General features: G+C 41.8%; 2 protein-coding genes across 6 annotated transcripts; one reads left to right on the forward strand and one right to left on the reverse strand.

Moving 5' to 3' along the window:
- Nucleotides 1–2,210: 2,210 nt before the first annotated feature.
- Nucleotides 2,211–19,905, reverse strand: bag5 (BCL2 associated athanogene 5). 4 transcript variants are annotated; one of them, XM_082517354.1, is made up of 4 exons: nucleotides 17,377–17,699; nucleotides 16,900–17,138; nucleotides 11,351–12,247; nucleotides 2,211–9,320 (listed from the first exon to the last, which is right to left on the reverse strand). In XM_082517354.1, exons 2-4 carry the CDS (start codon nucleotides 16,929–16,931, stop codon nucleotides 8,780–8,782), a joined length of 1,470 nt encoding a protein of 489 aa, XP_082373480.1. In that variant the 5' UTR covers nucleotides 16,932–17,138; nucleotides 17,377–17,699; the 3' UTR covers nucleotides 2,211–8,779. The 4 variants fall into 4 exon arrangements, with proteins under 4 accessions (XP_082373480.1, XP_082373479.1, XP_082373482.1 ...); XM_082517353.1 differs by lacking the exons at nucleotides 16,900–17,138; nucleotides 17,377–17,699 and adding an exon at nucleotides 19,485–19,905; XM_082517356.1 differs by lacking the exon at nucleotides 16,900–17,138 and having other exon boundaries at nucleotides 17,377–17,698.
- Nucleotides 18,602–23,739, forward strand: coa8 (cytochrome c oxidase assembly factor 8). 2 transcript variants are annotated; one of them, XM_082517358.1, is made up of 5 exons: nucleotides 18,602–18,912; nucleotides 19,952–20,149; nucleotides 21,777–21,840; nucleotides 22,946–23,036; nucleotides 23,470–23,739. In XM_082517358.1, the coding sequence occupies exons 1-5, from the start codon at nucleotides 18,778–18,780 to the stop codon at nucleotides 23,588–23,590; spliced, it is 609 nt and encodes a 202-aa protein (XP_082373484.1). In that variant the 5' UTR covers nucleotides 18,602–18,777; the 3' UTR covers nucleotides 23,591–23,739. The 2 variants fall into 2 exon arrangements, with proteins under 2 accessions (XP_082373484.1, XP_082373485.1); XM_082517359.1 differs by having other exon boundaries at nucleotides 18,602–18,906.
- The last annotated feature ends 775 nt before the right edge of the window (nucleotides 23,740–24,514 follow it).

The following is a 24,514-nucleotide window of genomic DNA, read 5'->3' on the forward strand; positions in this document are numbered from 1 at the left end:
AACATCTAGACTCTGTCCTAATTCCTATCACTGCTGGGATTCGGATCTGCCATGATGGATCATAGGAGTTTAATAAATAGATTAGATTCGTTCACTTCTATATTACAATAAGTCATGTTCAACTGTACCAAAAGACCTCTCCTTGAACTGCGTTTCAAAAAGCTTTTTTGATTATAGTGACTTTTTGTGCATGAGTTGACCTCATTATTTCTTCATTATTTAATCTCAGCATCCTCCTCCTACTGTGAGAGTAAATGGAAAAGAAAATGAGGGAAAGTGTAATGACCTTCTGTGAACTGCTGAAAACAGCACAATAATAATAAGCCTGAACACTGAATAGTGTTTGAGTGTCTTAAAGTCCCCTTTATCCGTAGTTTTTATTATAATAATGTATCAAATGTATGAAAATAACCTGACTGTAAGGAAGAGGACTCCCTTACTACGTTTTATATTATAATCTGTATAGCACTTTAAGAGCACCTTTCCACTTTATTAAAAGCACCTTATCAAGCACTTTATTTAGCATCACACTTTAAGCATGGATTTGCACAGAAGTTTAATTATTTATTGAATATTTATAAGGTTTACCAGTAAGGACAACTAATGCAAATGTGTGTGTGCAGGTCTAGAATTAAAGGGGTGCAAAGAAGGGATTGTAAGATGTGAGCATTCACCTTTCTTTCCTGTGTCCTCTTCAAGGTGTTTGGGCAAATGCTTCCCCAGCGGTCCAGACACCATTTAAAGCTTCCGGGAGAGACCATGGTTTAAGGGAGTGTGGGGAATATTTTGTGCTTGGGTTTTGGGGTTTTTATAATAATGGGTTTGGTGTAAGATTAAAGTGTAAAATATTTATTAATGTGAAATATATTTATATATTTATTTATTCAAGTTGATGTGTTGTATACTATGGCGGAAGGTATGGATTTAAGAACTTACCTGTGAATGGAATAATGGTTTAGTCTGTGACAGCTGAAGGTATTTAAGGCTGCCAGTTGTCATTAGCTGGGAAGTGGATTGTTTGTAAGAAGCTGTATACTAAATAAATACTTTTTGTTGCCTTGGTCCATCTCACTGTGATTCCAGCTGCTAAGGGCCGCCCTGTGACCTGCATAAGGTGTCACTCATGGTGATAAGTATTATGTTAACCTTGCAGTGTTACAGAGCTTTATAATGTGTAACCAGCTAATTGTTAAACATCTTTTGGCTAACTCGCAAAAATTTAAAAACACCCAAGAGCAAAAAGCTAGAAATCTGCTAATGATAGTGGAGAACGTAGCTGCTAAAAGGATAGATATTTCTCCAGGAGCTGATGGAGACCAAAAAGAGAGCAACAGTAAATAACTAACTCTTATAATTTATCTTACCTGGTGACCAAAAACATGTGACTAATGTGGCTCCAGTCTTTCTCTGAAAGACTGATTTAATGATAGTTTGAATTGAAGGATCAGTTGAGAACCTAATATGTATAACTAGACTGGTATGTGCATTTTCAGCTGCAAATTTCCATATTTGTTCTTTGGGGTAATATCTACTTAAAAGTGCAATGCAATTTACAAGCAGAGAATTTGAAGCTTATTTTTTAAATCCCTGCAGCATTACTATAAGACTCACCAGCCACTAGATTATTATAACATTGGACTGGAGCCTCTTTTGTGCTTAGCTGACAGGAGTGACACCCGGTGTGGTCTTCTGCTGCTGTAGCCCATCTGCTTCCAGTTTTTTTTGTGTTTTTTGATGCTCTTCTTCATACCCAGTTTGTAACAAGTGGTCATTTGAGTCGCTGGTGCATTCCTATCAGCTACAAGCAGTCTGGCTATCCAACAAGCACATCACTTGCTCACTGTGTATTTTCTCGCTTTTTTTAAACTATAGAAGGATAATGAAGTTTAAACTGTAAACTTTGAGAATCAGAGTTCATTTTTGCACACACTGCAATAACATCCCTGCATCTGCCACGTGTCCTGTCCTGTTCCCTCATGAGAAGGCACCGAATCTAACAACCGGCTCTGTACGGAAGCTAAAAATTTAATGCACATTGACAGCAGGGAGTGAGTTTTCATTGCGTGAGGTGTCTTTTTATCCAGTCTCCCTTGGCAATACTGTATGTATTCTTAAAATAACCCTGAGTAAGCATTTTAAAAGTTTGCAATCGCCTTAAAGGAAGCTGCCAGATGCTAGGAGGGGGGAAAAAACACGAACAGAACACTAAACAAGACACACTGTCTTTATTTTTGCAGTGGGAATACAAACTTGGAACACAACCATCCATGGAGCATTCACACAATGGGGTTTTTGTTGTTTTTTTCCAGTCAGTGTGCTTTTTGTACAAGCGCATTTTGGAGGAGAGACATCAGAAGCCTGTCACAATCAATGCAGTTAAAGGCGACTTCATGAGACACACATTTGGAAAAAATGAACAAAACGCAGTCCCATTTTCACCACTTAAACACATTCCTGTCATAAGAAAGGCAAAGCAGTAATGAACACACATGACTGATGAACTTTTAATAATAACTGTCCTTAAATATAAGTTTTGCAAAAGCTCAGGAAGGAACCTTGTTTTTACTTTCGGTGGGATTCTGTCGTTTTCACATTTCACTTAAACGATCAGCCGAAGATTCATCAGCCTGCTATGTACTGCTGCTTGTGAAGCTTCATGTTTACCATCAAAATGTCAATCTGCTCAACAGCTAAAATTGTTTCTGTTTTTTTTCAGTGATGCTTTTAGTAGAGTAGAAGGCGAAGGTCAGGAGATGGAGAGGAATGTGTAAAGGAAGAACCTATTAAATTTTGATGTGGATGGGACATGAGCCTTGATGGAGGACTACTTTTTTTGGTTATTTAATACACATTTACCTGACTTTTATCTGAAGAGTGGGCTCTGTAAGTATTTTAAATTAGAGCCTAATAATTTACAGGTTCAGTCCAAAGGTATAACCTCCATCAGCACCTTTAAAAGTCACGAAAGCCCATTTCAGACAAGCACATCCTCCCCTTTAATCTCAGTGTAATCTACAGATGGGCACTCACATGATTACAACCACTGAAATTAGGGGGGAAACTAAACAAAACAGAGGCATCAGCACACTGATGACTTGCACAGGCTTTTGGTCAACATGAAAAAGCACAGGCAGGACCGGGAGGAATGCAAGCACAAGGTTTAAAGAGGCAAAGGAGGATGGCAGGAATGGGCCACTCAAACGGCCCTGCAGAAGGAGATGCACTCCCACCACCGCAGCAGTATCTCTACACACTGGGGAGGAAGGTGTCTCTGCCACTGGGAGCACATTAATATAACGTCAGAATGACAGAACACCATCACATTAGTGGATTAAAGGTTACCCATCCCTTCTCGTTTCTTTAATCTGAAAGTGTAAACGCTGATTTTAGCTGGTGTCCTTTTGTGGCATCAAGTTAAAATGATCGATTATTGACTTGTAGCTGACTTGTATTGATCAAAAAATAAATAAATCAGTATGTTTGGTTACAGGTTTCAGTGAAATGTAGTTGCCTTAAGTCTCAAACTTGCTGGTGTAAATTTCTGCTGACCTTAAAAGCTGTAACATAATGAAAACATTTTTGGCTGATGCTTTTTTATGTTTCCGATCCCATCTTATTAAACATTACCCATTTCCACTTGATATGTCCTTAGTAAAACAAACTTTAGTACTATGAAATACAGAACATGACTACATTCACCTTAGGAAATTCAAACCTTGCAAACTTGCATCTGCGAGTAAGTCAGCCCGTTTGCTGTTTGGTGTAAATGCACTGTCCTGTAAAGGGACTGCCTCTGAATACCCACTGGAGCTGAATCTTTTAAACTCCTGTCTAATGGACTCCAAGTTCAGATGCTCTGGATGACCCTGAGCTGCTTTTAGCAGTCCAGCAGTGTGTTGGGGTGAAACATAACAGAGCCCTGGTTCAAATTCATTTAATTCAAGCAGTCCATGTCTCATTCATATTTTCTATATTCAACTAAAGATCCCAAATAATAACATTAAAAAAAGTGCTGTTTATATATTAATTGCAAAAAATAATACTTTGTAATTTAGATTTTACAAGTCACGTAAAAAAGAAAAGACTGGAAACAAGATTTTGACATATGATCTGTCTGACCAGGAAGCTTTAATGCAAAAGTTCACCTTTTGCATTCACAGTTTACATGTTGAAATTAGGCTTTGCTTTTAAGCCACATTTATGTAATGGAAAAAGGAACTAGTTTTAATTAAAATATCTTAATACACACTTCCCTCCCTGATTTTGATCCGGTATTTTTCTTAGAATTACATGTGCAACAGACGTGATGTGGAATTTGTAACATTTCATTATTTCTGTAGCATCATTGCAGTGATCCAGTACAAAACTTCAATTTTCAAAATATAAAATGAGCTCATAGTGACGTTCGACATTATACCTTTAACTTCTTGTAAAGGTTTACACAGAAAAGTCTGTAGCTAGCTGGTCATCCAAATTACAAGTCAAAAGTCACTTTCTGTTTTGAACTTGGGAACGAAAAACAACTTACAAAAAGCACGATTGGAATCGCATCCAAATTTACATACTGAAGTCGTTTTTTAGCGTGCCGAAACCAACGAATGTACTGAAATACACTAGTTGCATGTTTCTGAGGGAACATTAGAGGATGTGTCGCAGGACTCCACACCGGGCATAAATGTCCTATTATGCAACGCACTGAGACCTGATATCAAAAATGCTTCAATTTAAGTGTTTAAATTTAAAAAGTTTTCAGTTTGCCAAGGATAAATTTATTTGTGCTCGGCTTAACTCAGATGAGGTTGGGTTACCATGGCAACGTGGCTCTCAGGAAGTGACATCCTACAAGCCGAGTAGCGTGTCGGAACATATACTACTGAAATGTGAAAGATTCCCAGTTAAACATGACAAAAGGAATGACGCACAAATAATCGGCGTAGCACTATTTAGCTTTTAGCAGCAGCATGTAATGTATTTTTAAGCATTGGTCAACAACTTCTATGTATATTTAAATGCTTTTGCATATAAATACCATGTTAATAGCAAACTACACTCTGCCTCTGCTTGTAAATACATTCTAATTATAACTAAAGCATGACCCATTTCACTTTTTAACAATCCAACAAGCAATTCATGAAACGTAGCAATGTATTTGCACAAAAGCAAAACAGGCTTTATGGTGCTGGTTTTGATATTAGCAAGAATATGTCTCTGTTTTAAAGTAAGAATTCCTTCATATTCTGTGTTTTTGTCAACAAATCATATGAAAAAAAATATATAAACTATCCCAGTAAATGTGTAATTTTTATGATCTCAGACAAAGACACTGTGTATTTTGTATTTTCCCACATGCACTCTTAGATGGAAAAAAAACATACAAACAGCCACAACATCCACTGCATAAACTAGTCCCCACACATGAACCTTCTAATTGTTTGGTAAAAAACTACAATGCCCATGTGTTTTTGAGGAAATTAGATACATTTAATGAGCCTCGTTAAATGTATCCGATTATGAACCAACTAAAGCGGAGCTGAGGGCCACCAAGATGCACAACATTATTGGTTTTGTTGACAATCAAGAAAAAATGTAAATAAAAATCTCTCCAGCTTTATCCTTCAAAGCCCTGCCATGTAACCTCAACAAAACATTCACACTCATGCAACATCACGATAGCCTAAAACACGTGAACCCTTGTACATATTTGGTTCCTCATCAATCTTTTAAACCTATAAAATGGATTTTCTCCTTTTGTTCGTGTAAACAAAAACGCTGAGGCGCAGGCACCTCGACTTTAATGCGACAACTAATTTCACAATGATCAATTTGTAATACCTAAATCTAGTAGAGCCATTGTACATATACAAAAAAAAAGCAGTTTTAGAAGTGTGAGAGCGATATTTGGAGCCGGGGAACAACATCCATCGCAACAAAATCCTGGACTTCAGGACCACTATATAAACGTGTATGGCTTCCAAACACTCTGAGACAATGAGACAGGAATGATTTAAATACTTCTGTTAACAGCGTAAAACTTTGGATAAACTATTCAAAGAAACGTGTATAATACACTGATGCAGTGTCCTGCGTACAAAAAAAACCGTGAGCATAAGGTGTGTCTGGGTCGGTTTGGTCTGAGAGAGCATAAGGTTCGCCGTGAGAAAGCATCTGTTGCAACAACAGCCAGGCAGACTGGCTACGTTTAATGAACACTGTTTAAGCTAATTTCCCCCCCGCATGAGTCAGCTCACTACCCAGGAGGCCGAGCTGCAGGCTTTGTGCCAGAAAACTGCTTCCAGTAGTAGCTTCAAAGAGTTAGAAGGGCTGGTGAAGCTTCCCCGAAACATGCTGGACCACATTTCCTGCAGCTGGGATGAACAACAACGCCCTAAAGACTTTAATCACTGTGAGCAACTTGTTGCAGGGGAAACATCTGACCTCTTAGTGTGTGTGTGTTCAAACACAATCACACAGAGATCAGAGACTCTCAGTTGACGAGAAGTCTTGTGAGCCAAGAAATTCTGGAGACGGCTTTAGTCTTATTCAACCACCAATCGGATAAACTTCAAAAAGACTTCCTCTTTCTCTGCTCTCTGCTGAGGTATTTTTAATGAGCTGGCAGATGCGTCTTCCACCTCAGGTGTCACCGTAAGGCAGAGGACCACCTAAATTATCAGAATTTTACACTGACTGATGCGCACACACACGCACACACTGTGAAGAGAAATAGCGAAGTAGCAGCAAGCAAGTTGTGGATTTCTGCTGTCAAAGATCACGACGTATGCCTAAAAACGCTTGCTACGAGCTGAGGAGCGATTCTTTCATTAGCTGCCTTTTCCTCCCGCTCAGGAACACCTCCACCATCGTCTCCTCGTCAGCTGATGAAGGGGGTTAAGCAGGAAGGTGAGACCGGTCGTTCGGTTTTTCTCTGTTGATTTTCCTGCTAATGTCGCCTACGTGCTGTCAGAGCACGAGAGCTGCTCCAGAAGCGTGGCTGTTTTGCAGCGTGAAACCATGACTCATGTCGCTTTGCCTGGTAAAAAAGGAGCGTCATCGCTGTGTTACTACAAATGACTGGCCGGAGCATTTTCAGGAATACATGCTGAATGCTTAAAAAGCGTTTCTGACAACTAGTGCATATTTCTGATGGTTATAATGACCAAGGTGCTCTCCATAAACACATTCGGCGCTTTAGTTTCCTCATTGTGCACTTTTATATTTAAAAAAAGAAAGAAAATAAAAAGAGCTTGCTCTTTAGCTCTTTAATCAGCTGCTGCACTACAAGGCTGCTTTTACATAAACCGGGTCATAAGGAAGGGTCAAAATCAAGGCACACAGACTTCTCTACTAGTCCTTTCCCTCCCTCCTGCTGTCTGCAGCAGAAGCAGCTTAGAGAAGTTTCTAGAAGGCTCTGTCGACTGCCATCACCGTCAATCCTCTACCTAACAGTACCCGACTGTCGGCCCTGTGCGCTTCAGCCTTGATGTGTTAATCCAGTGGATATCTTTGCTCGCCCTCCTCCCTTTCTTCCTCCTCTCCCCAGGGACCTCTCACAGTCTCTCCTCCATCCGGAGAGAGCAGTAGGTAGAAACAAACAAACAGAAAACAACTCAAACAGCAGCAGCGGTGACAAAATTTCTCCTCTGCCCCTCTATCTCTGGATTTAGCCCTGATTCATTAATAGCCTGAAACGATCATACAGGAATCAGAGCAAACGCGAAACCCGTTACAGATGAACAGCTACGCAAGCGGCGAGGAGGTGGAGGAGTAACTTTCATCTCTTCATTCACAGCCGAGGGGATACCGCATCAACACTGACGTTTTGTTTGCCGTCCGATTTTGTGTTTTCGGGGAGCTGCCAGAGACTTGAAACACATGCTGAGGGATCAACGAGGTCACACAGGGGTGGAGAGTCACTTAACATGGACGGTGTAAACTCTCACCGTTCCCTCTCTAATTACATCTGTTTAAACGCACACTCTCTGGCTTGTGAACATTTGTCACGTTTCACCTTCAAAAGCACATCACCTCAGATTAAATAGACACTGCTGTTCACTTTTCGTGATTACAATTTCTGAGTGAAACAAACAAACAAAAAAAAAAGGAATCGACCAAATTCAACTACCTTAATTTTTTTTTTTTTTTTTTTTTTTTTTTAAAGGAAGGGGGGGTGGGGTGTCTTTTCTCACCCTATATCAGCAGGTATCACTCTCTGGACCAAGCCCAGCTCTTAGGGTAGCCATAGACAACTTTTCCTAATTAGGTCACGGTATTCAACACGTGCATCGGCTGTCTCCATTAGCAACTGACACTCTGATTAATCAGGGAAACCACTGCTAAGCAATCCATCACACTGGGATAATTTATCAACATCAAGTGCAGTCTAGAGGATGTGACCACTTTTACAGGCATTATTTAGTGCTTTGGCTTCGACAGCCACACGCCAAATGCAAAGACAACAAATAACAATTTGCGCGCATACACTCACACGCACACACAAGTACACACATACATGGGAGATTTTAAAAGATATCTCCAAATAGCACAAAGAGAATTTTCAAAGTGTTTCACAAAAGTAGTTCTGTGTTTATCTGCAGGGTCGGCCATGACAACCACGAAGTGATGAAAGAAAAAGCGCTGCTGCAGTGCATTCTAGGGATCTGAATTCATATTTACAGCCCGTGGAATGATAATGTACCAGTTTATTTCCTTATTTTTTTTATTTTACACACATTATCAGCTCCTTTTGTTCCTGCAGCATCCCATCGTGTTTTGGAATTAATTAATACTCCCACTCATCTGTCTTCATGTCCAGGTAGTTGAGAATGTTCTGGGCAAACTTCACCGCCTGCTTGCGTGCCACCTTGGTTGTCTCGTCGCCTTGCGGGTCAACGGCGTCCAGCGCCAGCAGCTGTTTGGTAAGCAGCTCCTCCAAGATCATGTAGCTCTTGTCGACCCGCTTGCCGTCGAAGCCCAGGACCTGAGCCTGGAGCTCTGACAGGCTCCCCAGGACTTGCCACACAGCTCGATGTGATGGGTGCTCATTGGGGCCTGGCTGGCGGCGTGCTAGAGCCTCGCGTAGGTCCAGGAACGTGATGACCGCCTGGACTTCCACCACAGCACGGCGACGGGCTTCTCTTATGCACGGGTTCTTCGCCGTGTCCACCTGGTCCAGTTGGGTGAGAAGACCCTGCAGCTCAGCTTTGGGTCTGAAGCTGAGGTCACCCATCACACAGTGTCGTAGGACGCCCTCTCGCAGGTGCGAGATGTGAGCTCGCACGCCCTCGATCTCTCGGATGGAGTTGTTCTGCGCCAAGTCATACCTGTGAGGGTGGGGGCAGAGTCAGTGCTTCTCATGATCAAATCTGCAGAATGAATGACTTGCCGGAGAGTCAATCAATCTTGATATTGTAACTGTGAGTAGGCATCGTTTTAGAAGCTACAACCACAAAATTAGCTTCTTCTTTGGTAAACAAACACTGAAAACCAGTGTTAAAGTACAAGATCTACAGTGGGGCAAAAAAGTATTTAGTCAGCCACCGATTGTGCAAGTTCCCCCACTTAAAATGATGACAGAGGTCAGTAATTTGCACCAGAGGTACACTTCAACTGTGAGAGACAGAATGTGAAAAAAAAATCCATGAATTCACATGGTAGGATTTGTAAAGAATTTATTCGTAAATTAGGGTGGAAAATAAGTATTTGGTCACCTCAAACAAGGAAAATCTCTGGCTCTCACAGACCTGTAACGTCTTCTGTAAGAAGCTTTTCTGTCCCCCACTCGTTACCTGTATGAATGGCACCTGTTTGAACTCATCATCTGTATAAAAGACACCTGTCCACAGCCTCAAACAGTCAGACTCCAAACTCCGCCATGGCCAAGACCAAAGAGCTTTCGAAGGACACCAGGAAAAGTATTGTAGACCTGCACCAGACTGGGAAGAGTGAATCTACAATAGGCAAGCAGCTTGGTGTGAAAAAATCAACTGTGGGAGCAATCATCAGAAAATGGAAGACATACAAGACCACTGATAATCTCCCTCGATCTGGGGCTCCACGCAAGATCTCATCCCGTGGGGTCAAAATGATCATGAGAACGGTGAGCAAAGATCCCAGAACCACACGGGGGGACCTGGTGAATGACCTGCAGAGAGCTGGGACCAAAGTAACAAAGGTCACCATCAGTAACACACTACAACGGCAGGGAATCAAATCCCGCAGTGCCAGACGTGTTCCGCTGCTGAAGCCAGTGCATGTCCAGGCCCGTCTGAAGTTTGCCAGAGAGCACATGGATGATACAGCAGAGGATTGGGAGAATGTCATGTGGTCAGATGAAACCAAAGTAGAACTTTTTGGTATAACCTCAACTCGTCGTGTTTGGAGGAAGAAGAATACTGAGTTGCATCTCAAGAACACCATACCTACTGTGAAGCATGGGGGTGGAAACATTATGCTATGGGGCTGTTTTTCTGCCAAGGGGACAGGACGACTGATCCGTGTTAAGGACAGAATGAATGGGGCCATGTATCGTGAGATTTTGAGCCAAAACCTCCTTCCATCAGTGAGAACTTTGAAGATGAAACGAGGCTGGGTCTTCCAACATGACAATGATCCAAAACACACCGCCCGGGCAACAAAGGAGTGGCTCCGTAAGAAGCATTTGAAAGTCCTGGAGTGGCCTAGCCAGTCTCCAGACCTCAACCCCATAGAAAATCTGTGGCGGGAGTTGAAAGTCCGTGTTGCTCGGCGACAGCCCCAAAACATCACTGCTCTCGAGAAGATCTGCATGGAGGAATGGGCCAAAATACCAGCTACTGTGTGTGCAAACCTGGTAAAGACCTATAGTAAACGTTTGACCTCTGTTATTGCCAACAAAGGTTATGTTACAAAGTATTGAGTTGTATTTTTGTTATTGACCAAATACTTATTTTCCACCCTGATTTACGAATAAATTCTTTACAAATCCTACCATGTGGATTCATGGATTTTTTTTTTTTCACATTCTGTCTCTCACAGTTGAAGTGTACCTCTGGTGCAAATTACTGACCTCTGTCATCATTTTAGGTGGGGGAACTTGCACAATCGGTGGCTGACTAAATACTTTTTTGCCCCACTGTATTTATGAAAACAAAAAAACTAACTGAATGAAAACCATGTAGCTCATGTTCAAAAGTCTTTTACATATAATTTCCTGAACACGTACCCACCCATGGATCTTGGATGGGTAAAATGTGACTTTATTGGAGCAATATTTGTTCAGTTTGTCATCAATTCATCAATGAACGATCAATTAAAAATAATCAATTCGGTGCAGCACTCATCTGCAGCTTCATCCTTTATGAGTGACGCCTACCTGCGTGTGTCGTCTCCTTCCCCCTCCAGGTCCAGATGTTTCAGCAGCCCGTTTATCTCCTCCACCACCTGTTTCCTGTAATTTCTGATCACCGCGTTCCCCGAAACATCCAGAGCGTCCAGCTCCACCTGCATCTCTGTCAGGATGCGTGACAGGTGGGCACAGCTGTCCCTCCCGCTCAGACCCATCAGCAGCGCCACCAGCTGGCTGCGGGCCACGCTCACCTTTACCATCACCTGGTTGATGCAGTTCACGGCCTCGTGGGTGTCTCCCGACAGCGGCAGGGAGAGGGTCTGCTGCTGCGTGCGCCCTTCGATCACATCCTGTACAGCGCAGAGGCGCGTTAGCGCCCGGTAGCGTGCTTTGCGGAGCGGCACCCTCCCTTCGGTCTTGACCTGAGTGAGCCTCAGTACGAGCTGCTGCAGAGCGTCCACCAACTCGTCGTTGATCTCTGTCACCCCGCCTGCTCGCTGCGGAGCCACGACGCGCTCGTCCACCAGCTGCCGCGCCTCGTAGCTTAGCTGTTCGATGGCCAGCCGGGAAGGATGGGTGGCGTTCTCTTCTAGATAACGCAGGAGTCCCTCCACCTCCTGAGCCGCTCTTTTTCGCGCTCCCTGCAGCTCCGGCTTGCCCTCTGTGTCCACCTGGTCCACATCCAGCAGCAGGCGGGTCAGCTCTCGCTCCAGACGCTTGTAGTCCCGATCGTTCTGAAGGCCGCTGAAGGTGCACACCTGCGGCCCCAGAGACGCCACCTCCTTCTGTATCTCGTACAGCCGCATCATGGCAGGGTGCTGCGGATGATATGCCGGCTGCTGCTGCTCCATTGGATGTTGTTGCTGCTGCTGTGGACCACCATGGTCCATCCTCTTCCCGCCATCAAAGGGCTTCCCAAACAGGCTGAAAAAAATGAAGCAGGAAAGGGAAGTCAGAACAATGAGCAACTGGAACAAACAGAGCCTCAGCAGACCGTATCAACAAGCCAACACAAACTCTGTAACCACATCCAGAGGCTGAAATCTTGAAGAAATCAAGAAGAATTTAGAACAACGTAGCATAAATGCCACTGGTCCTGTTGTCACACTAATTAGCATGTAAATAATGTAGCATTTGAGTTTTGCTCTATGGAAACAAGCACACGCCTGCAGTAGGATTGACCTTCTGACACAGCCAGGAAGGCTGTTATGAATCACTGGAGACTAACTCCCACTGGCTCACAAAAACAAAAAAGGATTTATTGTTGCTTGGCAAATTTGCAGACACATTTCTGTTTATATGTCAGAAAATTCCGCCTGGTGGCAAAAGTCATTAAACGGGATGACACTATGTTTAGCATCAGCAATCCTGACAATGTGCTGCCTCATTTTTGTAAAACTTCACTGTGAAAACTGAGCCTGCAGGACCAGTTTGCAAAAAACACTCCATTTGTTCCTAATTTCTTGCAGCGTTTCAGTCAAACTGTAACTCTCTGAAGATTTTTCACAGCCGATGTCGTCTGACACGATGCCATAAAAACACATTTGAAAGGATTCATTAAACTAAATGAGTTTAAAAAAAAAATAGTACTGTGTGGCGATTGGTTTTTTAGATACATTACTGTGCAAACGTCTTTGCACACCCCTCATTTTTTTATATTTTGCTTCCAAGGTGCCAGACTTTCTTGTCATTTTAAAAAAGCGTTCTTGAGTAACAGTTCTTCAGGCTTTCTGATGGTCTTTCAAAGTTTTTCTTTGGAAATTGGCTTTTTGTTTACTCATTTTCAGTGGAGTCCTTGTACCTGACCATTTTCAGAGGAATGTTTAAGCTCATTAATACTGATCTATGAATCACTCAAGCATACAAAAGGCATCTAACCCAAAGAATGAACCAGTGATGTGCCTACACATAATAGAAATCGTGGCAAAGAGCCCATTTTAAATAGTATCTTTAAACACTTTGTTTTTAGCAGCCTGTCACAAAAACACATCGGTCCTGTTTTTTTCTTGAGTCTATAAAAATGTTACAGACAACACAGTTTGACAAACATAAAATAGTATTTTTGCACTGACATGGTGATTTTTAAAGGGCTATAAGCCAAAATGGAGACAACTGGAGGACAACGATGAAGTCGCAGGCCTAAAAAATTATCAGCAGCATCTGAAACTCAAATCCTCAAGAAACAGGAAAAAAAAAAAAATCAAGCAAAGACCTGAAACAGGACCTGACATCTGGCCATTCAACTGAGTCATCCACTGAAGCCTCAACAGAAAGGGTCTCAGTAGAAGGCAACTTATAACCAAAAGGTTCCAGAAATAGGCCCATAAAAATAGAAAACAAATGAATAAAGCTTACAATTTACATTTTTCTGATCATATTCATCCACATGTTCAGACCGCTGGCCATTTTTACACTGCTCTGTGGAAATTTTATCATGTCCCCTTGCATTTGTGCCTCTACGATGCACGCTGGAGTTCCTACAGTTTCTCTAAACAGCAATGCTTCAACTCCACTTTCATTTTTTTTAAAAAGTGGACAGAGGCGTCGAAGTATGGCAAGTGATGAGCGAAGTGACGAGTTTCGGTTTGTCCAAGAAACTCTGCTCTAAACCTGCAGACGACTGCACGAGGGCCTGACCACAGTGTTGGTCATTTCATCCCTCAGACCCCTCAGGATTGGAGAATATGGCCTCTTCTACTGTAACCAGAGCCCCAGCTCTCAGCACCAGCAATGATCCTTCACATGAAAGTCAGGTCATTTTAGAAGTTCCTGTTTCCTCACTGGAGGAAAACTCAGAGCAAACAACACAAGCGGTCAGAACGAGAGAGCAATCTAAAAACATCAGCCAACATAAACAGACCAGAAGGGCCTGAGAGGATGATCCAGAAAGGGAGGCTGGCCAAATATAAATCAAATGAACATCAAGGTTGCTCTCCTGAACGAGCAAAGACATCGTGTTAAAGAGCTCAAAGACTGTGTCTATACATCTTTAACGTTCAGTAGTAACCTTATTTTGCCAGGACATGACAATAAAAAAAACCCCAAACTGATGACATCATCCAAAATCCCCTATATTTAATCAAAGACTTCTTTATGTTAAGAAGCACAATCCCTGTTCAGGCCAATGACAGCGCAGCTATAGACAAGAACAACTTCCCACATAATATACTCACACAAAATTCTGCCCTTACAACTGCAAGAAAACAAATGAGGTTAACCTACATTTAGTCTCGACAAGACAAACACCCACATGACAACCACTGGGAGCACTGCAGCGCGTTTCTATGAGATATATTGCCTGACGTGATCGTGATAAAGCTCTAATCCGCGTTAAAAGACGGGATCCAGATTCCTTTGCAGTGCGACTGCCCATCGAGCTTTTTAATACCGAGCAGAAAATAAACGCAGCTGACCAACACCCAAAAAATTTGAAACGGTTCATAGCGCCTCCAGAATGAATCTCCACACAGGAAGATTCGGTCAGACGGCCTCATTAAATGTGTCACAGGTGCCTTGAGCTCTGGAATATATTCCCAGTTAGACATTTAGAAAAATGCCATTAAGATAGAAGCATCTGCCTTTTAGTTTAGGATTAATAACACGGCTCTCGTGAGGGCTGAAAAGATTAAATCATCTTTTGCGTTTAAAAAAAAAAAAGAAGCTTTGCCAAACTCCAATGTGAAGATCTGCGGCTTTTCGTCCCTCTAAATAGATCATTTGTGGTTTGGTTGCGTATCTGATGACAACACAAAATTGAAAAGGTGAAATTACGTGAAAAAAGCAGCCACATTAAAGACAGAAAGAGCAACAGATGATGACGTGTTTCAGCCCTCTTTGCTGCCTCTTCTTTCTGTAATCATTTTACTGTCTTGTTGCAGTTGTGCACGTGTGCACGTCTTTAAGGTCATTTTGTACTTTTTATCCCATGAATGTGTCTATTTTAGACCTTCTGAGTCAATCTGCAACACCTGTGTGCACATCCACACAGTTTTGCTTGTTCTTTTGCTCATTTAGCGTGTTCTGTGGTTCCTTTTCCTTTCTTTTTCTGGTAGTTGTGTATTTTTATACTCTTGCTTTCTCTTGCAATAATTTTGAGTTGCTCTACTGTCATTTTGTGGCCCTTAAAAGTCATTCTGTGCATCTCAGTAGTTGTCGTCATTTCAGATCATCTGCACGTCATCGATCCGTTCCCGGGGGTCCTGCAAGTAATGGAGTACACAAAAGCAAAGCCTTGACAGCGGCTATGTACAAATCCATCACAGGCATGAACTGTTTGATTTCAGCCCTGTTCAGGATTTTGGATCTGTGTCTCTTTATAGCATCTTCATATCTCTGCAGATGTTTTGCATTTATTTGTGAAATCTTGGAGTCTTTCTAGCCACTCTGTACCAAATGTCATCTCTTTGTAGCAGTTTTGTTTCACCTTATAGGCATTTGTGTCTCTCAGTTTTCTTTGGGTTTTTTTTTTCTTTTTTTAAGGACAAACTGAACTGTTCAAAAATTGCTTTCTGCTATAGACGATCCCCCATTTAACCCCCCTGCTATGATGTTATGGTAAATGGCCTGTATTTGTATTTACTAGTCCCTAAGGACCCCAAAGCGCTTTACACATCCAGTCATCCACCCATTCACCTGGGGCGCACTGACAGAGGCGAAGCTGCCGGACACTGGCGCCACCGGGCCCTCTGACCACCACCAGTAGGCAATGGGTCAAGTGTCTTGCCCAATGACACAACAACCGAGACTGTCCAAGCCAGGTCTCGGTGTTATGCTAAACACCAGAGCACACAGACATGAAAGGAAAGCTCTGCCAGCATGATTATTACATGTAAATACAGTAGCCGCCAGTATGATGTTTTGTTATCCAAAGCATCAATTAGGCTTATTAGCAATAGATAGGATTATGTATCAATGTTGCCTAAAGTACTTTTACATAACAGGGCGAGGGGATGGGCATTTCCACAAGAGTGGATGAGCACATGTCGGGCCAGAGCTTACAAATCTGAGTATTTATTAGGATAATCTCAGCAAAATCCACAGCCTGCCTTGTCTGAGCCAAGACAGACAAGGCTGATGTGGTGGTTTCAAAGCTAAGGGCAGGTTTGCCTCCCTCGTGGGAGGGAATAAGTCCTCCATTCCCATGAGTCTCGCTGCATGAAGGGTGACCGAGCTGCAGGTGACACGCATGCAACACCTCCTGCTTATCTCCCAGATAAAGGCTTCGAGCTCCATCCCCGGCTGCCTGCATGCTTGCCGGTCCTTCTGCACGGCTTTGCGCATTATGTCACCGCAGAAAATCCCGTCCTGCCGCCTGCGTGCGAACGCATCTACCTCTGAGAGCCCATGTATGTTGCCGGAGCTGCGCTACAAGAAGCACAGATACCACACCTCCAGATCTCGACAAAACGGCTCAAAGCATCTCCAGATGCTGTCAGCTGCATCCTTTCTCTCTCGTGCACACACGCACACATACACAGACAGTTAGATATATACACACACACACACACACACACACACACACACACACACACACACACACACACACACACACACACACAGAGCAGCATTCCTCTCACCTTTTCAAAACCCCGAACACATTCGCGCACATTTTCACGGATGTCTGTTTCCATCAGCCAAATGCTGGGCGGCTCGTGCAGGAAAGATGCATCCAAAGGGATAAAGCCGAAATCCGGGAGATCTCGATGCTCCTGCGGTCAGCTTCAGTATCCAGCGACTGACTGTGACTGACTGACTGCGGTCGGGCTGCTGTCGCCCCTCCCACAGCCTCTACCACCAGATTCCTTCCTCCGCTGCCCTTTAAAACAACTTAATTTAAAAATAAATATGCTACCAAGGACTCATGAAACGCTTAAATGGAAACAGCCATTACAAAAACCGGTTTACAGCAGACACTCCCCTGTGAATGCCATTGTTAGTGTGTTAAGCTAGCTACTGATGATCACCTGACACAGCCCCACCTCAGCCAAATAACTCTGGCTTTTCAGCGTAAATACATCAACACCGCCACCTCTCTTTAACAGTTTCGCTCTTACCTGCATAGCCAGCGTACAGCCATCGGAACTGTTGCGGAAAAGTGCGCACCTCCTGTGACTAAAGCTAAACATTAGCCTACCTAGCTACCTTCGAGTACTTACTTTACAGTTCGTGAGGATATGAACTAACACGGAGTTTGTGTTTCCTCGCTAATATTGAAGAGACGCCATTACATCACTGTTTTATTGATGTTAACAAATAAGAAATACAAGTCGATGTTTAGTTACCGCACGACACGTATATGCGGATGTAAAATAAATCGCATAATCCTGTTAATATTCGGATAAACAGCTTTACTATTTTTAACCTTGTGCAAATTTTGGTCGACCAACAATAGGCGCGCTTCATTTGGTCATGACTCCGCGTCGTTTAACGGTGCTAAGATAAACCCTGACTTTGCTACTGTTTAACTTTTACTTTAGTCTATTTAACTTAGTTAACAAAAAAGTTTGACGAGCATTATTTATTGTGTAGTAAAAAAAAACAACTAACTAACAATCTAGCATCTCCAACAATTCAATAACAGAACGAAATAGGCATTTAGATACTTTGTGAGAGTAAAAGTACTAATAGCGAAACCTACACAGATAATCCATGTGGTTTTCAAGTTTAATTCGACAATAATGATATTTATCAAGCTACGTTGAGCCCTGCTCAACTTCGTCTGCTCCAAGCAGGATCCAGACAAACCTCCTCCTCCTCCTCAGCCTGTTATCCTTAGCTCAGCTCCCCTCTCAACCTGACTCTGCTGTACAAAATGCAACATTTACCACTGAAATATAGTTATTAGAAGAAATATAGTATATAAATATAGTATTAGAAATATAGTATTAGAAGTAGTATACAAAATAATAATAATGATGATGATAATAATACAATACATAGGAAGGGCTGCAGCAAAGGAAAAATAAATATAGTGGGGATTTTTGCTTCATAGTGACTACATATGTATATTCCTAACATCTAATCTGGTTGACCTCTTTTTTTTTCTTTTACCCCTACAGCCGTTTTTTTCAATTCATTTATTTTTTAATAAGGAAAAAATGTGACTTAAGCTTAAATAAATAAACAAATAGATAACATAGACATATATTTATTCCCCACATTACTTTCTGTTTTGGCTCTTTCTGTAGTCTTACATTTAAAGAATATCCTAAACTGACAAGAAACCTTTTTTCTGTTGTCGTTTTTTAAGTGAATCCGGGATTTACCGGTGAGATTGCCGAGCGCATCCATGCTCCTTGTTGGGCTCACGTGACCAAATGGCAGGCAGTTGTACAGAGAAGGGCACGAGCTCAGTGAAAGTTTGGTTGTGTCCTCGAGCTCAGTCTTGTGCTGTTTAGTGGTTTTTGGCGTGATTTGTTTTATTTAAGTCGCTTTTTTAGAGTCGGCTTGCAAAAATGGCCGCCAGGACAGCTGCAGCTGCGAGACGGTCGACATGGAGGAGCTTCTGTCCTTCCAGTCTCCGCTTATCTGCAGGTAGCAGTCGGCTCTGCAGCTCCAAACAGGCAACCCAGAAGGACAAGCCAGTAAATGTTTGTATAATGACAATTTATTACATTTATACACCGTTTAAAGGGCTGCCATTTGTTAGCTATAGACGGCTGGGTTGTTGTTGTTGACGATCACGTGTGGCGCCATTTTTTTATGCCCACATTAAAGACGTGTGTACGAAATAAGCTGTTTTTTAAAAATAAATTTTAAACGTTGCAGGAAATAAAGTGTTATTGACAAAAATATATTGCAGTGCTTTAGACTTTATTAGGGTTAAATCGGTGTTACAACGTCTGTTTTAATGATACAGTTGTAGTATAAGTATTTGTAGGAAAATAATTGAGAACAATTTAAAATATTATGGTTTAAAGTTATATTTTAAGACCTAAAGTGTCCAGCAATACATCTTCTTAGATTTCACTTTTTTTTACCCTTTCAAAATCACATGCATTTGTTGGAGTTTGTAACTGCAGATGTTTAATGACTGTTTAATAATACAGTATTTCTTTAAAAATGTAAATACATCTACTTTACATATAAGCGTGCATTGATATGCCTGTCAGTAATCAGACTGAATTTGCTGACCCAGTGTTTTGCATTTGGATTGTTTTACCTCTCTTTTCGTCTCTTGGCCCTGGAGCGTTTTTTATTCCTCGCTGCTCTTTCCATCTTGAAGTCTGCTTGGTAATGATAAGCTGTCTGGTGGAGGTCACTGCCCATTTAAAGCCACGTGATGTGCATCTGCTGTGTGGAGTGTCAGTCTTTAGCAGACTGTCTTTAAACCTGAGTTCCAGATGATATCTGCATTTTTCATTAGTACAGATGTGGCTGTGTTGGTGATGCTAACTTTGCATGTGGAGTTCAAACTACATGGTATTTGTGTCTGATGAGCTCATCGTTGTCATATGGGGTTTGCATAGGTGAAATTTGGGACATCTTCAGCCTTCTGACTGTTGTCACCTGCAATTCTACGCTCAACTTTTGTGTTAGCACCCTGTATCTTTCCCGTTAAGTTATTTTTGTGCTGATACTGTGTTGTCTGAACCCATCGTTACTGTAGTGTCTTCTTTTTTTACATAGAGATCTACATATAGACCAGAACCCAGCTCCACACATGACTGGGTCGGTCCACCAAACTCGCTCTCCAACATACGGCCAATTATTTACCACATCCCGGAGAATGAAACAGAGCTGGAGAAACGGCTGAGAAACCTGAGGCAGGACACAGAGGACTGGAACCACAATTTCTGGGCCAAGCAGAACATCACCTTCAGCAAGGTTACTGAAATACTTTTTAAAAAGTGTTTCTCTGGGGTCAGGGACTGGCCTCTGAAAACTAGTTTGTCTAGTTTTTGGAAGTCTCATTTGTAGGTGGGGTGAAAAGCCAGTCCCTATGGAGGGTAAGGGGGGTATTGTCTAAAAATAGGGAGCACAGTGTAGAGAGAGAAGCACGCATAGTGCTGCTTTTAACTGTTGAGATGGAAACTAACAAAGATACCATGGGGGAATTAATTGTTCGATCCCCTGCTTTATTTATACGTTTTCTCGCGTTTTATGGTAGCAAAACACTCAAGTGAGTCGACATCCCTCCTGAGATGTCAATATTTTCATAGAAAACTAGAAAGTTGTGATAAAATTGGTTCTTTTAAGTCATCTGAGCACATGACATGTAGTTTGGAAGAGAATAAAATTCATTTAAGGCTAGTTAGATCATCAGTTAAGACTGTGCTGGCTGTTCTGCCCTTCTGAAAATAAGCTGAAAGGTGGTGGGTGGTGTAAAGCAGGCATAGAAGCGGTTGTTGGTTCATTGTGGGGCAGGTGATTTCAGAGTATGAATAAGAGTGGGAAGTTGATGTGCTCCAAGAAAACCTTTAATCACAGAGGAAGTGGAGTCTTTAGTCTTTGCAGAGAAACTGAAAGTTACTCCTAAATTAAATTCCTAAATTGTTTGTGATATTGTCCTGAGAGCATAAAGATGATGTCTTCCAATTTATTACAGTTAATATATATTTATGATGGTAATTGTTGGCCTGTATTTGTATAGCGCTTTACTTAGTTCCTAAGGACCCCAAAGCGCTTTACACTACATTCAGTCATTCACACACACATTCACACACTGGTGATGGCAAGCTACATTGTTGCCACAGCTGCCCTAGGGCGCACTGACAGAGGCGAGGCTGCCGAACACTGGCGCCGGCAGGCCCTCTGACCATCACCAGTAGGCAACGGGTCAAGTGTCTTGCCCAAGGACACAACGGCCGAGACTGTCGGACTGCTCGAACCGGCAACCTTCCGATTACAAGACGAACTGCCAACTCTTGAGCCACGATCGCCCCATGATGATTCATATTGTCCTGCTACTGCTGCTATTTATTTCATATGCAGCCATGCCGTACTGCCGCTTAAATCCAATGAATCAAATTGATATTAGAAGAAAATTCATCTGTAGCTGTTACAAAACCAAACCAGGTGAGCGATCCCTGTCGGCTTGTTAGTTCACTTTTCTTAAAAATAAAATGGAAATTAAATTAAACACGATGAAGTCCACTAACCGCATTATCTTCCCTGCCAACTTCCTACTTGCATTAGAATCATGCTGTAATTTCCATCATTATTAATGGAGACTGTAATAGCAGTGGATGTAATTAATCTCTGTGTGCTGAGCTCGTATGTGTGTAAAATCATTTCACCAGTAGAGGGCAGCATTGCATAACAAATGTGTTCTGTTAGGGCCCAGCTATGTAAGAGGTTACAGTGAGGAATAATTGACTGTAGGTTTTATGTGGACCCCAGTCCAAATCTGATTTAACGACCTTTTAATTAACTTTAAGACTGACCTAATTTAAAGTTACAGTTAAATCTTAAAAGGTTTGTTTGTTGTTTGTTTGTTTTACACTGTCTGCAGGAAAAAGAAGCTTTTATCATTTCACAGCTGAAGGCAAAAGGCTTGACTCTGCGTGATCAGGACGGTGAGGACATGCAGCCTTTTCTGAATATTTCACATTGTTGGTTGGGTTTGCACTTAGACAGTATTTAACCAGCTCAGATGGGTGTACTATGAAACAAGATTACTGGGTGAGTGATGTAAGTCGACCTTGATGTAAGTGAAGGGGCCGCCTTTATACCTGGCTAGATCACCATGGTAACTTATGCTGACCACATCCCTGGTTTGTACCAGTTTATTTTTAGAGTTTCGATTTAAAGTTTTCACAAATTCTTTTAGTTACAGTGTCTTACAAACACAATATTGAGTCTCTGCTAAATGAATACAAATATTTGCAGTCTGTAGAGCTTAAGACTGCAGAATGAAGCTCAGCTGTGAGGTTACAGATAATTCAAACTACATCATATTATCACTGGACTTTCCAAATATTCATATTTGGATGACGATGCAGAAAATGTTTAGTTTTTTGTTGGTGTTTTTTTTTATTTTTTCATTGGCTACCAAGCCTTAAAAAAATCAATGCTAGAGTTGCAGTTTATCATTAGTAAACTAAAGTAATCCCACGTCTCCTTCGTTAGGCTGTGGGTGAATTGTCAGAGCTGAACACAGCGAGAGCACCGATGTGTGGCTGTGACATCAGAGATAAACATTGAAGCTAAGCTTTCAGCTCTTGTGATGATCAAAACACTAAATTAACAATTTTCTGCAGCATTACTCATACTTGCAGCACCAGGGTTGCATTTTACTGCATTTATTTAACATTGTTAATAGACCTCTATCCCCCATTCATGTGATAATGTCTCTGATTGGAGTAAGTGGTGCTCAGTTGACCCATCCGGTGCCGTCTGAAGTGTCAAAAAACACATCAGACAGCCCTTTTTATGTGAGCACAGAAAACCGGGGTTACCAGAGAGAGTTAATAACCACTGGTGTGATGCCTACTATCGCTGACTGAGGTTTTTTTGGTCAAGTCAGCCAACACAAAGAAACCCTGGCTTTGTCGAACTTGCTTCGTAACCTACCCCTCAGGAGGCACAGTAAACAGCAGTTTGTTTTTCTAACAGCTGGTGAATTGCAGGGGAGATGTATCCTAATGAGAATATAACGCAGTCTGCTGTGTCTTCCCTCAGGACGACGGCGGTCCCTGAACAGCGAAGAGATGGCCACGTTTTACAAAAGCTTCCTGGACAAAAACAGAGTACGACATGCAAATTACAACAAGTGAGTTGTTTTGTCTCCCATGATGCTACTGGGTGGGTGACTAAGTGAGTGGGTGGGTGGGTGGTTGGGTTGTTCAATGTCCCTCTGCAGCAGCTGTGAGCTTTAACTGCACTGCATTAACTGATCGGCAAAGAACAACAAACCTCACAGGCTATGAAGAAGTTTTGTGTGAATTAGCAATGCAAAGTGGCTGACTTGTCTTCATGTTGGCAAAGCTTTCCGCCCACACACATCACCTCAGCAGCATGTGTGGGATTTAATCTCTGACTTTTGATTGTTATATTTATTGTCGTTTCAATTTAAACTTCATCAAAGCACAAATGTTCCCCTTTTCTTCCTTCGGGTGTTATTGTGCATTTGCCCGTTTGAATCTTTATATCAGCATATTTATTACACTGTGCAAAGTGAAACATTCTGTTTTTTGTGTATCCAGGGAATGGTACAGACGTAACTTTACCATCACCTTGCTCTTGGCTCGAGTCACCCTAAACAGTATGTGGAGGACAGTTACGGAAAGACAGAGCAGCAAGAAAAACGGCACTCCTACCAGCTGATAGCAAAGAAAATACACACACCCCCACCCTCCTGTCAAAATATCAAATGCCTTGGCTATATTTTTGTCACTTCTGTTACTGCTTCATGTTTATTCAGACTCTGCAAATGACTGTAAATTATTCTGGAAAAAATAAAGCAAAGCAAAACATGTGAGGTATTTCTTTTTAATTAATAGTTTTCATCATGTTTTAATAGTTTAAAGTATGGATTGTTATGTCATGGTCTCTTTGGTCAAGAGGGTTTTTGTTTTTTTTCTTGGTGCAGGGGTTATAGATACATTATAAAGCAGATTCAACTGTTACACCCAGTTTGTGTCAAAACAAAGACAACCTGTAATATCCTCTCAGTGAGATCGGTGCTGACCACCTACGATAAATACAAGAAATTAAAGAATGTGAGTGTAAATGGTTATCTGTCTCTCTCTCTTTATAAGACCTGGGACAGACCACGACCTGTCCAGGGTGTACCCCGCCTTTAGCCCTATGTTAGCTGGGAAAGGCTCCAGCCTCCTGCAACCCCTTAACAGAAGATGGATGGACAGTTATTTTCCAGATGAATCATTTGGTCTAAATATTTTTGAGACCTGGAATGTAAATGTGTCTGTCTCTAAAGCACTTTGGGTTAACTGTATTGTAGGCTACAAAAAACTAGTGACAGTTAACACAAAAAGGGACAAACATTTCATAGTACATGTTTGATGTTTTTCTTTTTATTTCCAAATAAATAAAATAATTATTCGACACAATTCAAATATTTGGATCGATCCGCCTACCTCTAACCTCTACCATAAAATATCTAATGAACCTCCAATTTAACAATTTTACCATTATAGGCATAGGCTACTTTTATTTAAGTAGATATATTGGAGTATTGTGCACCATGCACTTTGTGCTTCTTGTTTTTCCGGTAATAAATATGGAGCC

Source organism: Aulonocara stuartgranti (assembly GCF_965226115.1).
Source record: "Aulonocara stuartgranti genome assembly, chromosome: 19".
Lineage (NCBI taxonomy): Eukaryota > Metazoa > Chordata > Actinopteri > Cichliformes > Cichlidae > Aulonocara > Aulonocara stuartgranti.

What these genes read in the sequence shown, in the direction of transcription:
- coa8 (XM_082517358.1), top strand. Translation starts at nt 18,778, where the DNA reads ATGGCCGCCAGGACAGCTGCAGCTGCGAGACGGTCGACATGGAGGAGC. An exon ending in AGAAGGACAAGCCAGTAAAT is followed by an intron (nt 18,913 to 19,951) that starts GTTTGTATAATG and finishes TTTTTTACATAG; the next exon opens with AGATCTACATATAGACCAGA. An exon ending in CGACATGCAAATTACAACAA is followed by an intron (nt 23,037 to 23,469) that starts GTGAGTTGTTTT and finishes TTGTGTATCCAG; the next exon opens with GGAATGGTACAGACGTAACT.
- bag5 (XM_082517353.1), bottom strand. Translation starts at nt 19,591, where the DNA reads ATGGGCAGTGACCTCCACCAGACAGCTTATCATTACCAAGCAGACTTC. An exon ending in GCCAAGAGACGAAAAGAGAG is followed by an intron (nt 12,248 to 19,484) that starts GTAAAACAATCC and finishes CATTTTTTTCAG; the next exon opens with CCTGTTTGGGAAGCCCTTTG. An exon ending in GAAGGAGACGACACACGCAG is followed by an intron (nt 9,321 to 11,350) that starts GTAGGCGTCACT and finishes CCACCCTCACAG; the next exon opens with GTATGACTTGGCGCAGAACA.